Below are 13,556 nucleotides of genomic sequence, written 5' to 3'. Positions count from 1 at the left end.
GTGTATGGTTAGTAGGAAACGTTTACATTCCACTGGTTGTGAATACATTTACTGGCTTATACTTACTGCCTATTTCCAACTCCAGACAAGCTACTACTTCCTCGTGACCACGTCTTTTAGCGCAGTCGAGTGGTGTTTCACCTAAAAACATTGAAAATTATAAAATAGTTTCACAAGAGCGGAGCTTGTACATTAAGCCTGGATACCCTCGGCATCTTGGTGCGGAATGAAGGTAGAAAGACAGAAATGACTTGTTCACTGGCAGACATTGAATCGTGTAAGTACATACATAACATAATGGGGGTAATATGAACAATGTGCATTATTCGGGCATTTTGAACCAGCGCTTACCGGAAACTGGATTTTTATGTTGGATTTATTATACTCGTGTACCAATGTTCCCATCCGTGAATGTTTTCACTATATTCACACCTATCCGCTACACAGCGAAGCGTGTTTTTTGTGTGTGAAGTTGAAGGTACCTACTGAAACGCACCAATGCGTGCAACCCGTAGTCAATAGGTTAATCGTGGGTAGAATTGGCGAATGTTGCACGTGTGCACGGCGATCACTCAACCAGCCCATGACAGCTCACAAGTCCTGTAATTGAGCGCCCAGAGCGACGGCACAGTGAGTCTGATCTATCATGTATTTAGTGTCTATGTTAGAATTGCTAAGGTTTTAAATAGTATATCTATAAACAAATGTTAACAAAACATTATGCATGAATAAACTATACAACTCTCCTCCGTGACTACCGGTTTAGGAATAACCATTTCATCATCAGGTCAACTGAATCGTGAGGTCATGAAGTAGAGCATTTAAGTGGTATTACACAAAGCGAATGATGAATGATAAGGAGAGTGTTATATTACCATACCACAAAGTTAACAATGCTTTTAATATTCAAAATATACTTTTAAAAATACATATTTATATCAGTTGTAATTGCTGGCGCGCATAAAGGTCTTTATGCACCGTTTGCAAATAAATGTATATTTCCGTTTCTGCTAGTTAGTGATGATTCATGTAACCTATATACCATGGTGTCCTGTATGTACATTGCGTGTGTTGGCCATATTACTACTGCTACTACTAGTTACACTTACCATCAATATCTTGCAGATCTACTGCAGCCCCTGCCTGCAGGAGTGCCCGTACTACCGGGAGGTGGTCCTTCAGTGCTGCATAGTGTAGTGCCGAGAGCCCTGTAACGGAGGATGTACTGTATATACAGGGTGTACGGCCAGCGCGAGGCCATGTAGCAGGACCCCAATACCTATCCCAGTAACCTCCCCAGTATGTTATAGTCACCAATGGTTTATAGTTGTTGCATTTATTTTGTTTTTTATGTGAAACTCAAGGACGCGTCACGTTTGTTGGGCACATTTTGTAACATGAGAGAGAAGAATGATGCAACGTAGAGAGAAAGAGAAAGAGAGCTATACATTCCGATGTGGAGTGGAGCAAAAGAGAATGATGTATACACAAGGATACAAATCAGTAGAAGAAGGTAATGTCGTGCATGCTATGTAGATGTACACGTCAGCCGCTATATATGAACAGCTGAGCTAACTCCGGTACTGCAATAGGTGCAATGTGTTCTCGTCATCTGCAGAGTATGGACTCACCGGCGTATAAGCCATCCCATACTTTGTTATCCCAAACCATTGCTATCAGTATCACCACAATTGAAGCACCAATCCATGGCCGTGGAAATATTCGATATAAATATATATATAATTTTGTATCCATGTATTTCTTTAAGGATGCTATTTTGAGATCTCTCTCCCTCTCTCCGTCCTCGCAAGGAATTTCTCTAATTATTTATTTATTATGTTTCACTCGTATCGCGTGTACGCCGCGACGTTCGCACGTTTTGTACAAAGGAAGTTCAATAAAAGAAGAAATAAATTATAATAATAAGATCTTCTATTATGCATAAGTTCTCTACCTCGTCAGCAAGTCCATTTGGAAATGTCAAAACCAAACCCTGCCGGAATATTGTTTATGCAAGTTATTCTAAAGGAGAGATTTTATGTGAGAGTACCTCACCGACCGCCGAACGGGACAGTCGTGTGCCGATACGCTCCGGGTTTTCACCCGCGTTAAGTGCCGATACGATAAGTTTGGGTTTTACCTATCATTACCATAAGTACCATTATCATAAGTGATTTGTTCTTCGGTGTGACCCCTGTGACAGGGTATTACCCAGTGGTGTTGCGCTGTGACATAATTACTTAACTATGTAATTTATAATAGTGAACTAGGTTTGTGGACGAATGCGGGAAAATGCCTGTAAATGGCCACGCTGAGGTTCGCCACCCAGTTGGCCGCGTTTCCCGATAGCGCACGAATACAGGATTGCGACGTGAAATGTAAGAGGACGTATGGATGATAAGATGAATGAACTGTGTGATGTGATGGAAAGTAAGTGTTTGGATTTATGTGTGACTGAAAGCTGGAAAAAAGGTAATGGATCGATGGAGCGCGACGGCACTTGTCGGGGCGTCGCCGCGTTTCTATCACCCAGGATGGCAGAATGTATGAGAGTATGTGTTCGTCAACGCAAGACTCGTGTTTGTCAGATTCAAAGTCGGGCTAACAAAACTACTTGTTTTAATAGGATATGCTCCCGTTAACTCCGACAGCGAGTCTGAGAAGGATGAGTTTCGGTTGAATGTAATGAGAGTGTGATGAATGGAAAAATGAATAATGAAAAGATAATTCTGGCCGGTGATTTGAATGGCTGGGTTGGTACAAGGAGAGACGGTTTTGAATCAGCGCTCGGTTTGTATGGAGATGCGAGAGTGAACGATAATGGGAAGAGATTGCTAGAGGTGTGTCTGGAATGGAATCTCTTTGTGTCAAATACTTTTTTTGCACACAAGGGAATCCATCAATATACTTGGGAGAGATGTGATGAAAGGTCTATTATCGATTATGTCGTCATTGACTGTAGGTTGAGATCCGCCACAGTAGACACAAGAGTGTTCAGGGGGGCCGAAATGGAAACAGATCACTTTTTGGTGGTTTCAAGAGTGATCCTGGTCCAAGGGTGGAGGGCCAAAGCGAACAAGGTGGCGGCTCCCTCTAGAGTAAGTAAGTAAGTAGAAAAACTACAGAATGATGACATAAGAGTTAAGTTTGAAACAGACGTATGCAACAGGTTGATTGCGGAAGATGTAAATGAACTTAGTATAAATGAAATGTGGGAACATCTGAAAGGTAGTGTGTGGTACAGCGGTACAAGGAAGGAAAAAAGGCGATGCGTGGTGGGATGATGATATCAAAGATTTAGTGAAAGAGAAGAAGAATGCGTGGTTAAATAAAATAAAAGTTCCGCTGAGTATGAATCGGTTAAAAAAGTGTACAAGGAATGTAAAATGAAAGTTAAGCAAGGGGTGAGTGAAGAAAACGTATGTTGAGGAAGGAAGAAGGAGTAAAAATGACAAAAAATTTCCAAGAAAATTTAAACAATTTCTGGAAAGAAGTCTAAGCTTGAATGGATGTACAAAATCGATTGCAGCGAAAGACGGAAAAATGGTGACGAGTGAAAAAGATATAAAAGAGAGATGGAAAGAGTATTTCGAGGAGAAGTATGAAACACATACGATTAAAAACGTTAGTGACGTAAGTACGTTTCCTCCAATATGTGTGAATGATGTTTCAAGAGAGATAAGTATGGGAGAAATTAAGAATGCCACTAAGTCCTTGAAAAATGGAGAGGCTCTAGGATTCGATTTAATGGTGGCGAAATAGTTCTCACATGGTTGCATAGGCTCTTTAACCGTTGTCTGGAGGAGAGTTGTACTGCCGTGGATTGGAGAAGGGCAGTTATAATGCCTCTCTACAAGGGGAAAGGTTCTAGGGTGGAATGTGGGAACTATAGAGCAATCAGTCTATTGAGTGCTGTTGGCAAGATGTACGGTCGAATCCTTATTGAAAGAGTGAGAACCATAACAAAGGACAAAGTGTGGGATGTCCAGAGTGGATTTATGAATGGGAGAGGATGTACGGATCAAATTTTTGCCTTGCGCAACATTACGGAAAAGTTTTTGGCCAAAAACCAAAGGCTTTTCTGTGCTTTTGTGGATTTGCAGAAAGCGTATGACCGAGTTGATAGAACGAAGCTATGGAAGGTGTTATCTGAGTATGGGGTAAGCAGTAAACCTATCCAAGGCATTGCATCCTTGTACGAGGACAGCACTGCATGCATAAGGGTAAATGGCTCATTTTCGTCCTGGCTTAGCATCTGTAAAGGTGTTAAACTGGGATGTGTAATGTCACCGTGGCTGTTTAACCTATACATGGATAATTGCATGAAAGAACTGAAAGATTTAAATGTTGGAGCTAGAATGAATAATTTGACTGTCTGGGGCCTTTTGTATGCTGACGACGCTGTTCTTCTTGCCGATAGCAGAGAAGACCTGCAGGCGTTGGTGACAAAAGTGTATAATGTGTGCAAGGAAAGTGATTTATTGATGAATGTTAGCAAATCCCAAATTATGGTTTTTGAAAGAGAAGAATGTAGATCTGAGTGTGAAATATTGGTAAACGGAGAGATTTTGACACAGGTAAATGATTTCGTATATTTGGGTAGTATGTTTTCTAGGGATGGAAAGATTGATAAAGACATAGAAAGGAGAGTGAATGCTGGGAACAAAGTGAATGGCGCACTGAAATTAGTTATAGCAAATAAAAACCTATCAGCGGAAGCTAAACTGGCAGTTCACAACGGAGTCCTGGTTCCAACTCTAATGTATGGAAGTGGTACATGGAGTTGGCAAAAGGGTGAAAGTAGACTGAATGCAGTCGAAATGCGATCTCTCAGAAGAATGTGCGACAAAACGATGTATGATAGATGTGCGAATAGTGAAATAAAGAAGGAATGCAAAGCTGAGATAAGCATTATCGATAAAATTAAGAAAGGTGTGTTGAGATGGTTTGGACATGTAGAACGAATGAGTGAGGAAAGAACGGTAAAACAAATTTATGAGGCGAATGTTAGTGGGAAAAGAAGCAGAGGAAGACCGAGAAAAACATGGCTCGATCAGGTATGCCAAATACTTGAAAGTGGTCAGGTTAGGAGTCGTAACAATCGGCGGGTATGTATGAGGAGATGCATGAACGTGGAAGAGGCGAAGAATGTTTGCAAGGACAGAGTGGTGTGGCGCTCTATTCTCTCTGCCTACCCCTGCGGGGAAGCGGCGTGATGGTTAGTTAGTTAGTTATTCTAAACGAGGGAGATAATACATACACGGGTTTGTGTCATACACATACGCACACATGTCACAGAGTCCGCGTAGCGGGACCTCAATACCTATCCAAAAACCCTTCCAAGACCTTCTATTCTTCCTCCATTTCTAAGCTCCTTCACCTACGTCAACTGGTTGCCACCGATCTGATCACCCCGCTTTTGTATAGTTATAAAAGAGTTTGATGCGGTGCCTTATGCACCCTGTTAATGCCAAATCTATATCCCAAGTCCTCTATATTTTCTTTGAATGTGTTGGTCATATTACTACTTCTACTACTAGTTACACTTACCTTGCTTAGTTTGCAGATCTACTGGAGCCCCCTCCTGCAGGAGTGCCCGTACTACCGGGAGGTGGCCCCCCCATGCTGCACAGTGTAGTGCAGTGAACCCTGTAACGGAGGATGTACTGTATATACAGGGTGCACGGCCAGCGCGAGGCCATGTAGCAGGACCCCACTACCTATCCCAGTAACCTCCCCAGTATGTTATAGTCACCAATAGTTTACCTTTAATTATGTATTTATTGGACAATTCATCTAGCGCCGTTTTCAAGAGAAATCACTCGAAGGGCTAGGGGAAGTTGGACTTATTTTTCAGATCATTTTATAAAACATGATTGTCAATTACTTTTTTTACGTTTTGAAAAAATTAAATGTGAACAACATTTTGAGTGTGTCCAAATACTTGTTCACAAATCTAGATTATCTCCAATTATAGGAGTTATTTATCATACTATTGTTTACATCTCAACATAGATGAAGAAGAACACGAAAGTCTGGGCATTTACGGGGCCTTCGACCGTCGTAGGCTTGTTTTAAGCGATCACTTTACTCGCGAGTAACATTCACAAATTCTACCCATGATTGACAATCACACTAATGAAATTCTAGGAACTTATATAAATGATCCAATTTTGAAACATTGTACAAGAATGACTAGAATTTTCACTAGTGACATCTATTGGTAAGACGAAGAACCTTTTTTACTGAGCAGAAACTCTTATATTAGTATGTGAGGTCCGAGTCCTGGAGAAACCCCAGAAAATATCCTTTTTATTATTTTAGCTAATACATAATTGGAATTGGTGAATGGGAGACAGTTAATGCTAGAAAATGTTTAATTTATTTCATTATCAACATTTTTAAAATAATTTAGAAACTGACAGTTACTGGATTATTCACCATATGCATGATATCAATTATTCCAAATAAGATGTATATCTGAGCATCCCAGGGCTTACGACCTGGCATTTGGCTGACTCAAGTGATCACTTTATGTATGTGCATTCATACCCCCCTCTTTATAGAGGGATTAGCCTCCTGCGAAGTCGATTTCCAGCTGTTAATTCATCTCTATGGAGGTCTGACCGCGAGTCGTCTACCTTGGGGTTGGCTATGCAGTGCAAAAAAGCCCCAAATATTGTTTTTACCGTATATACAAACTTTTAAACATATCGGAAATCATCATATGTATCCGGATCGACTTTGAAATGTTGATAATTTGTTTTTTAGTTTAATTTTTGCAGTAAGGCTAAAAAGTAAAAAAAAATAATGATAAAGATAAACAAAATTGAGTCTTAAGTAGATTAAAAAATCAGTGCTTGATTTAACATTTAATATATAAAAGGTCTTTATGCGCCGTTTGCAAATAAATGTATATTTCCGTTTCTGCTAGTTAGTGATGATTCATGTAACCTATATACCATGGTGTCCTGTATGTACATTGCGTGTGTTGGCCATATTACTACTGCTACTACTAGTTACACTTACCGAGCTTAGTTTGCAGATCTACTGGAGCCCCCTCCTGCAGGAGTGCCCGTACTACCGGGAGGTGGCCCTGCCATGCTGCACGGTGTAGTGCAGTGTCCCCTGTAACGGAGGATGTACTGTATATACAGGGTGCACGGCCAGCGCGAGGCCATGTAGCAGGACCCCACTACCTATCCCAGTAACCTTTCAAGCATTTAATTACTTTCTTGCATTTAATTATTTATTTATTGTATAACTTATATTGCGCCGATTTTGTGAGAAATCACTTGAAGGGCAAAACTAAATACTTATTTTCACATCACTTTATGAAATATAATTATCCATTAGTTTTTTATTCTTCTTTTCTTTAACATTTTTAAAAAATACATTTGAATTATAATATAATAAGGACATTTTCTATTCTGTATGAGTTCTCTACCTCGTCAGCAAGAAGATTTGTAAATTTCGAATAGAAACCTTGCTGGAATACAATGTTTAATTTGTGTTTATTGTTCTAAGTCAATGACATATACGGTGGAATATTTGTAGCAATTTTAAACATTAAAAAAAAACATTTATTATTACATAAAATTATTATATGTTACCTAATTTTGTTAACATCCTGGTTTGACATCTCTAAAGGTGTAAAACAGGGATGTGTAATGTCGCCTTGGCTGTTTAATCTATACATGGATAACTGCATGTGAGAGCTGAAAGGTTTAAATATTGGAGCAAGAATGAATAATTTGACCGTTTGTTGCCTTTTATATGCTGACGACGCTGTTCTTCTTGCCGATAGCAAAGAAGACCTGCAAACGTTGGTGACAAAAGTGTATAATGTGTGCAAGGAAAGTGATTTATTGATGAATGTTAGCAAATCCAAAATCATGGTTTTTGAAAGAGATGAATGTAGATCTGAGTGTGAAATATTGGTAAATGGGGAGATTTAGGAACAGGTAGATGATTTCATATATTTGGGTAGTATGTTTTCTAGGGATGGAAAGATTGATAAAGACATAGAAAGGAGAGTGAATGCTGGGAACAGAGTGAATGGTGCACTAAAATCAGTTTTAGCAAATAAAAATCTATCAGCGGAAGCTAAACTGGCAGTACACAATGGAGTTCTGGTTCCAACCCTTATGTATGGAAGCGAAGCATGGAGTTGGCAAAAGAAGGATGAAAGCAGACTGAATGCAGTCGAAATGCGATCGCTCAGACGAATGTGTGGCAAAACGATGTTTGATAGATGTTCGAATGATGAAATAAGGAAAGAATGTAAGGCTGAGATAAGCATTATCGATAAAATTAAGAAAGGTGTGTTGAGATGGTTTGGACATGTGGAGCGTATGAGTGAAGAAAGAACGGTTAAACAAATTTATAAGGCGAATGTAGTTGGAAAAAGAAGCAGAGGACGACCGAGGAAAACTTGGCACAATCAGGTATGTCAAATACTTGAAAGCGGCCGGGTCAGGAGTCGTAATAATCGTCGGGTATGTATGAGGAGATGCATGAATGTAGAAGAGGCAAAGAATGTTTGCAAAGACCGAGTGGTTTGGCGTTCGATTCTCTCTGCCTACCCCTGCGGGGAAGCGGCGTGATGGTTAGTTAGTTAGTTAATTTTGTTACAATTTGAGCTTTACACGAAGCGAGGCCGACGGTATTCAGTATTCTAGCCATCGGACCGGGGACCCGGAGCGCGGTAACCAAACGCGCTAACCACTGCGCAACGGAGACGGAATATTGAAGAAGCTATTAGCGGCGAGTAACTGCCCTCCCAATACCACTGTCCGAGGCACGCAAGTTAGGAACGGCTAATATATATCATCCGGGAATGTGGAGGAACCAAACTAGCTTGCAGGGATAGGTGCCTTAACAGAGCGGACCATCTATTTGTTCCCAGACTTCCATATGGAAGTCTGGCTACTCACGGGGCTTTCCACTTGACATTGGCTGGCAAAGGTAGAATATATACAGTAATATTCTCCCACTTGTATATCATATCGCTTTACTAACATCACCTATTATTGCTACATTCCTCGGTTCACTAGTTCAATAATCTTGGAATATCTTACCTACACAATCTGTCCAGTTGACGTTTATATTACGTTGTTTAAGGAGAGTGTTGACCTTCGCCACATATCCCCCTTTCGCTGCCTTCAGTAAATCTTGTCCGGACATCTGTAGAAATATAACCAATAAATTATAATAAAAAACAGCCATTCCATCATCAGATTCAACATTCATAAGTAACAAAAAAACGAAACGGGTCAATTAGCTGTATTGGTCCGCAACGGGAGCGCTATGGGACCAATTCCAGAACGCTGAGGTCCTATTGTCAGGAATGGAAGGCGGACTCGCGTCAATAATACGCACTGGATGCAACGAATAACTTTATTATTCAAAGTTGATATTGCGTAAGCTTGCAACTTTTGACTACCGTAACGAGTGGCGTGAATCGCTTCTAGATAACTGTCCTTAACTGTCCCTGGTGTTACAGTGGGTGGCAGGTTTGTATATCTATCCATAGATTGATAAGGACTCCAATTAAACATGGTCACAAGATGACTTGCACGTAGCTACAAGTGGAATTCCACCTGTTACAGAATCAATATTATGTCGGTTATCAGTCTATGGGATATTTATGTACTAAATTCTAAGGCGAATGGCAGGTCTATTACACAATGAATGCCTCACAGTCTCACGGTGTATTGTTACAACTTGTAGAGCGTGTTCCGGAAGGTTAACAATAAATCAAACTTAGACTAAATATTAGAGGCCGATTCGGGCTCATATTTATTGTGATCACCATCACCATCACCATACGCGCCGCTAACAGGACGGTCGTGCGGAATAAGGATTAATGAACCGTCAAAAGTTGGACAAATAAAAAGGCAACAATAAAAACGTTCAATCCTTACACGCGTCTAGTAAGTTAGATCGGTTACAAATCTTACAAATAAATACAGTAAAAACTCACCCTGACAAGGGAATATTGAATGGCCAAGTCACACACAAGCGTTCACTCGGAGATTATATACTAGAATACAGCAGGGGGGGTCGACTCGTAAACGTCAGATTGTTCAAAAAACGACCAGAAATGACGAGACACACAAATACACTAACAAAAACACCAAAACGGGAACGAAAAATACGAGATACCGACAAGTTGTTCAAATATTTCAAATAAATGTAGACAAACTATGGTTATAGACAATTATCGATGGAAAAATAGAAATCCGTATATGAAGAACTTGATAACATCGAGTATTATGCCAAAGTTAAAGTTAAATTTTGCGTATGAAAGTGTAGTTTTTCTTACTTGACACAACGCTCCCTTGAACTTCTGCAGCACCCCCCAAATGCAAAAAAATTAAAAACGCCTAGCCAGACTTCCAAAACGCCCACAAAGGGGCGGCACCCCCGTTAAGAAACATAACTTCAGAAAGTGGTGGGCACTCCTTCTGCCCTTTAAAAATATTGTATTTTCTAGAATTTTAAATATAATATAGTAATTTGAAAATTCCATCGTTTTTGTTTTTGTTGAAAAGCCTTATATTTATACATAGTTTGAAATAATAATTTCAAAAAGTTACCATTACCATTTACCATTGTAAGGCTGAGTTGAGTAACCATTATTAATCGCCTGAACTCTTTTTATAAATGTCGCGTTTTAGCCGTGACCTTTCTTTTTTTGTTTACACTGAAATTAATAAATTTAGATAGTGAAATATCTTCTTTGTAATATTAATATTATAATTTTGAAAATATGTAATACAACGAATTTCAATATAAATACCATTTAACCTGAAAAATGAATGATAAATATTTCGGCGGGTGGATTTGACATTCAGCCGCGGCGAAGTCACGCCCAGCCGGGAACTTAGTACTTCTAGCCGTTTACGTCACTTCCGGCCGCTGGCGAATATCACTTCTAGCCATAAAAAATCGAGGCAGTTGGCGGTCTTTATATAAATTAGTCAGTCTGTGCCAGGGGGGGTCGACTCGTAAACGTCAGATTATTCAAAAAACGACCAGAAATGACGAGACACACTAATACACTAACAAAATCACAAAAACGGGAACGAAAAATACGAGATATCAACAAGTTGTTCAAATATTTCAAATAAGTATAGACAAACTATGGTTATAGACAATTATCGATAGAAAAATAGAAATCCGTATATGAAGAACTTGATAATATTGAGTATTATGCCAAAGTTAAAGTTAAATTTTGCGTATGAAAGTGTAGTTTTTCTAACTTGACACAACGCTCCCTTGAACTTCTGCAGCACCCCCCAAATGCAAAAAAATTAAAAACGCCTAGCCAGACTTTCAAAACGCCCACAAAGGGGCGCTGGCACCCCCGTTAAGAAACATAACTTCAGGAAGTGGTGGGCACTCCTTCCGCCCTTTTAAAATAATGTATTTTCTAGAATTTTATATATAATATAGTAATTTGAAAATTCTATCGTTTTTGTTTTTGTTGAAAAGCCTTATACATAGTTTGAGATAATAATTTCAAAAAAGTTACCATTACCTTTTACCATTGTAAGGCTGAGTTGAGTTACCATTATTAATCGCCTGAACTCTTTTTATAAATGTCGCGTTTTAGCCGTGACCTTTCTATTTTTGTTTACACTGAAATAAATAAATTTAGATAGTGAAATATCTTCTTTGTAATATTAATATTATTATTTTGAAATTATGTAATACAACGAATTTCAATATAAATACCATTTAACCTGAAAAATGAATGATAAATATTTCGGCGGGTGGATTTGACATTCAGCCGCGGCGAAGTCACGCCCAGCCGGGAGCTTAGTACTTCTAGCCGTTTACGTCACTTCCGGCCGCTGGCGAATATCACTTCTAGCCAGTTGAGGCAGTTGGCGGTCTTTATATTATCACCCCCTTAAATTATCGATCAAGGAATTATGCGATTACCGAACGGTAATCGACAGATTAAGGTGATCAAAAGGGTTAAAGGCTGATTAAGTTATAAGTGAGCAAGTGGTGAGATGATAGAGAGGATGGGGAAGAGAAAAAAATAATAAATGGTTTTACATTTGTAATTAAAAAAAAAGGTTACAACTTAACCTAAGATTTACTTAATCTAGCTTACTTATGCTATGACTCTAGGGAAGGCGGAAAATTAAAATATTAAACTCTATGAAGGTAAGTAATAAAATTGGCAGTGTGGTAATCATACTGGTCGTCGGTGATGATGGTGCGGGACTGGATTCTGGCAGCTGCTTCGGGTAGGCGGTGGCGAAGGGTTATCTGGAGGGCCGCTGGCAGCAATTGTCCGTCTTCGTAAAGATGTCACAGTCCAGTCTTTCCATGTTCCGTTCAACCGTTAGGATGCAAGGGCGGCTGGCAGCAAAGATGCAGACGGGTCCAGGACGTAGGCACTGAGGTGAAGTTACCGTTGAACGTAAGTCAGTCCATAAGAGGCGACTCGTGTCAAGATACTCGTGAGTAGTGTTGGTTCACCAACCAGCTTGAGAGAAGCTAACAGAGAGCCGAGAGCTAACAGAGAGCAGAGAGCTAACAGAGAGCAGAGAGAGCTAACAGAGAGCAGAGAGCTAACAGAGAGCAGAGAGCTAACAGAGAGCAGAGAGCTAACAGAGAGCAGAGAGCTAACAGAGAGCAGAGAGCTAACAGAGAGCAGAGAGCTAACAGAGAGCAGAGAGAGCTGTGACTGTGTGTCCAGCCTTTTTATTCATCCCCTTTCCTAGGCCTTAGGTGGGGGTGTGCCTGCATCTCCTATTGGTCAGTTCCCTTCATTCAGTTTTGCAATGTTGCATTTCTACCATGATTACTACAATCTACCATTCATTATAATTATTAATAATTAATTATTCCTTTATATAAAAAAACTTCCTTCCCTTCAAAATTTATATCATTATTTCCCTAGCCTATTTAAAAGTTATGATTAAATTAATAATATAATTAAAGTAACTAAGATAAAATACATATAATTAACACACACTTTATTAATGAAAGCTATCTAATAATTAGTTAAGATTACATATTTATAATAAAATTAAGAAAATAATAATAATTGATTAATTATTATTAATAATTAATACTTAATTAGTAATTTAGTGCCAATTTATGAACTAATTACATTTAATAGGATTACAATGGTAACATTAGGTAAAGTAGAATTAAAATTACAAAATATTGTCCTTTCCTTCAAAATTTACATACATCTCACACAGTGGTGATTGACATCTTAAATGACAATTAATTACTAGGATTACAATTAACTAGGATATTATGTATATTACATATCTAACTTATTACATACTTATAATCATATTTACAAGTATAAATATATATATATTTAACTATACATTTATATATAGGTACATTAACCATTGTTTATTAATTGAATTGCCTGAGATGTTTATTTATTCCTGATCTATTTTAATATGCAGATATATCAATTGCTAATAATACATAATTAATATTTAATAGGATTCTGTAGCTATTGGTAATATGAGGATTGCATGTAGTCATGATAATTTTATTTAAAAAAAAAC

General features: G+C 38.8%; 1 protein-coding gene across 1 annotated transcript; it reads right to left on the bottom strand.

The window, feature by feature from the left end:
- Positions 1 to 66: 66 nt before the first annotated feature.
- LOC148301042 (uncharacterized) lies at positions 67 to 9,927 on the bottom strand (the record flags this gene model as incomplete). Its single annotated transcript, XM_088273889.1, has 6 exons — positions 9,703 to 9,927; positions 9,081 to 9,186; positions 7,030 to 7,128; positions 5,551 to 5,649; positions 1,110 to 1,208; positions 67 to 141 (listed from the first exon to the last, which is right to left on the bottom strand). Coding segments are annotated over exons 2-6 (478 nt in total), but the record flags the coding sequence as incomplete, so codon positions are not given.
- Positions 9,928 to 13,556: the final 3,629 nt, after the last annotated feature.

This window comes from Brachycentrus maculatus, unplaced genomic scaffold (assembly GCF_059751285.1).
Source record: "Brachycentrus maculatus isolate JH-2025_06_01 unplaced genomic scaffold, ASM5975128v1 h1tg000618l, whole genome shotgun sequence".
Classification (NCBI taxonomy): domain Eukaryota; kingdom Metazoa; phylum Arthropoda; class Insecta; order Trichoptera; family Brachycentridae; genus Brachycentrus; species Brachycentrus maculatus.
This window is presented reverse-complemented; position numbering and strand designations above follow the sequence as displayed.